The 2168-nt window shown below is 49.1% G+C and overlaps 1 protein-coding gene across 1 annotated transcript in view; it reads right to left on the reverse strand.

Moving 5' to 3' along the window:
• The window catches only part of Zan (zonadhesin), a 39036-nt gene that overhangs the window by 6658 nt on the left and 30210 nt on the right, over nucleotides 1-2168 (reverse strand). The window contains exon 32 of the mRNA XM_023714561.1: nucleotides 505-716. Coding sequence (XP_023570329.1) covers nucleotides 505-716 — 212 coding nt within the window. The remainder of the gene's footprint in view (nucleotides 1-504; nucleotides 717-2168) is intronic.

Here is a 2168-nt window from a genome sequence, read left to right on the forward strand (position 1 = left end):
CTGTGTTTGCCAAGCACTTATTCTACTGAGCTATCTCCCCAGCCCCTTTGAGATGATTTAAAGTCTGAAGGAAAACATGTGAAGGTCCTGTGCAAATGCTACGTCATTTTACCCAAGGGACTGGGCCTCCTTGGGGGGCGGTGCTGGAACCCGTTGCCCTTGTGGAAGCCCAGGAACAGATGTAAAGCCCCCTGAGCAGGGGCAGTTACGGTGCCTGGATCTCTGGGTCCCTACATCCCCTATGAGGCACTGTGCTTGGGGTCTTACACATCTGTCCAGATAGTGCCACTCATTTTGCAGATTAGGAAACTGAGGCACAGAGGTCAAGGTTGGGTCCTCCTGTGCCTCTGCTCTGTGGTGTTCCAAGTCCAAGCCCAAACCATGGACCCCAGCCCACATTCCCCAGGGCCTGCCACAGAGGCCCGGCTGTGGAAGGAAGACATTACTGTCCTTAAGGGCTGTGTCCATCCCCCCTTCACCCCGCCACAGTCCCCATCCACTCACAGGGATGAAGCCACCTTGGGTGTCCTTGCAGCCACACTGACTTCTGGGCACACACTTGTCCTCGATTAGCACATAGCCGGGCTGACAGAGGCAGCCCTCAGTGCAGGTGGAGGGGACCTTGGCACCCTCGCAGTGGCCATCCAGGTCCCAGCAGGATGGTGGGCAGGAGGGAGTGCAGGAGGTGTAGCTGCTGTGAACCGGGCACTCCAGAGCTGCGGGCACAGGGGCACGGGTGAGTGTTAGGACTTGGAGGGGCCCAAAACCAGGCTGGGATGGAGCCTGCAGCTTCTTCCTTTCCTTTTCCACCCCCAAAACAGTTGGGGAACATGGGCTGCATGCCAGGCTCTGAGAAAGGGAAATACTTGGATAGACTCCTGAGTCAACACAGAGCGAGCCTGTTAGCCAGCAGCTACCGCATGACCAGAAGTGTAAATGGGTGCAGAGCATGCAGGTGTTAATTCTATGATGGGAGGGTGTGGTGGTACACGCCTATAATCCCAGCACCCAGAAGGCTGAGGCAGGAAGATCACTGAGAACTCAAGGCCAGCCTGGGCTACGCAGTGCTAAATCTGAGTTCAATTTAGTGACTTGGTGAGATCCTATCTCAAAATTTTATTTATTTATTTATATTTTAGGGAAGGGTCTACAGGGTGTTCAGGGTTTCACTACTAGATCAGACTCATAGTGATCCACCTGTTTACAGCCTCCCAAGAGCTGGGATTATAGGTTGGCACCACCATGCCCAGTCTCACTTGCCATCTCAGCATGCCCTGGGGGCGGGGCCGGCACTACAGGCCTGGGGATCGAACCCCCAGTCCCCTGTACCTGCTTGCAGGAGCTTTAATCCACTGAGCTATTCAGCCAGCCCTCAAAATTTTAAAATGAAGAAAGGATGGGCTGTAGCTCAGTGCAAATGCCCTGGGTTCAACCCCCAGTATTGCCCCTCAAAAAAAGTCTTTTAAGGGAAAGAAGTTGTGAACACAAAAAATATTCATTTAATATGATCACAATAAAATAGACCAACAGGATGTGCATGTGTTTAATAGAACATAGTGATTTTGAAGGTGCAATAAAAATATAAGCAAATTAGAAAGGTTAGGAAAACTTTGAAAAAGAATAGTGATTAGTGAGGTGTGTCTATCAAAAATCAAAATACTTTTTTTTTTCTGTTGTTGTTTTTTGAGACAGGGTCCCACTATGTGGCTGGCATGGACTCACAGTGGCCCTCTTGCCTCAGCTTCCCAGGTGCTGGAATTATAGACGTGCACACTGATACCTGGCAATAAAACACATTTGCTACTCTTTTTTTTTTGTTTGTTTTTTAACACTTTAGGTTCTTGATGATCACAGCATTGCACCCCTGGCACATGCAGATATAGTTGGGCCAATGGATGGAAAGAAAACTCAGATCTGCACTGAACTAGACATGGGAATTTAGTACAGGACTAGTTAGGGCATCTCAGTTGTTGGGGAGAGTCAGACTAGTCATTTAATAACAAAGGAACAACTTGTTAGTGTTCTAGAAATGAACAAACCAAAAAAAAAAAAAGGCCAAAGTTGATTCATATCTCATACCAGACACCAGGATAAACTCTCATGGACACTGCATGCCTGTGGTCCCTGTGCTTGCAAGTCTGAGCAGGAGGGTCTCAAATTCAAGGCTG

Source organism: Octodon degus, unplaced genomic scaffold (assembly GCF_000260255.1).
Source record: "Octodon degus isolate 3935 unplaced genomic scaffold, OctDeg1.0 scaffold00035, whole genome shotgun sequence".
NCBI classification, from domain to species: Eukaryota; Metazoa; Chordata; class Mammalia; order Rodentia; family Octodontidae; genus Octodon; species Octodon degus.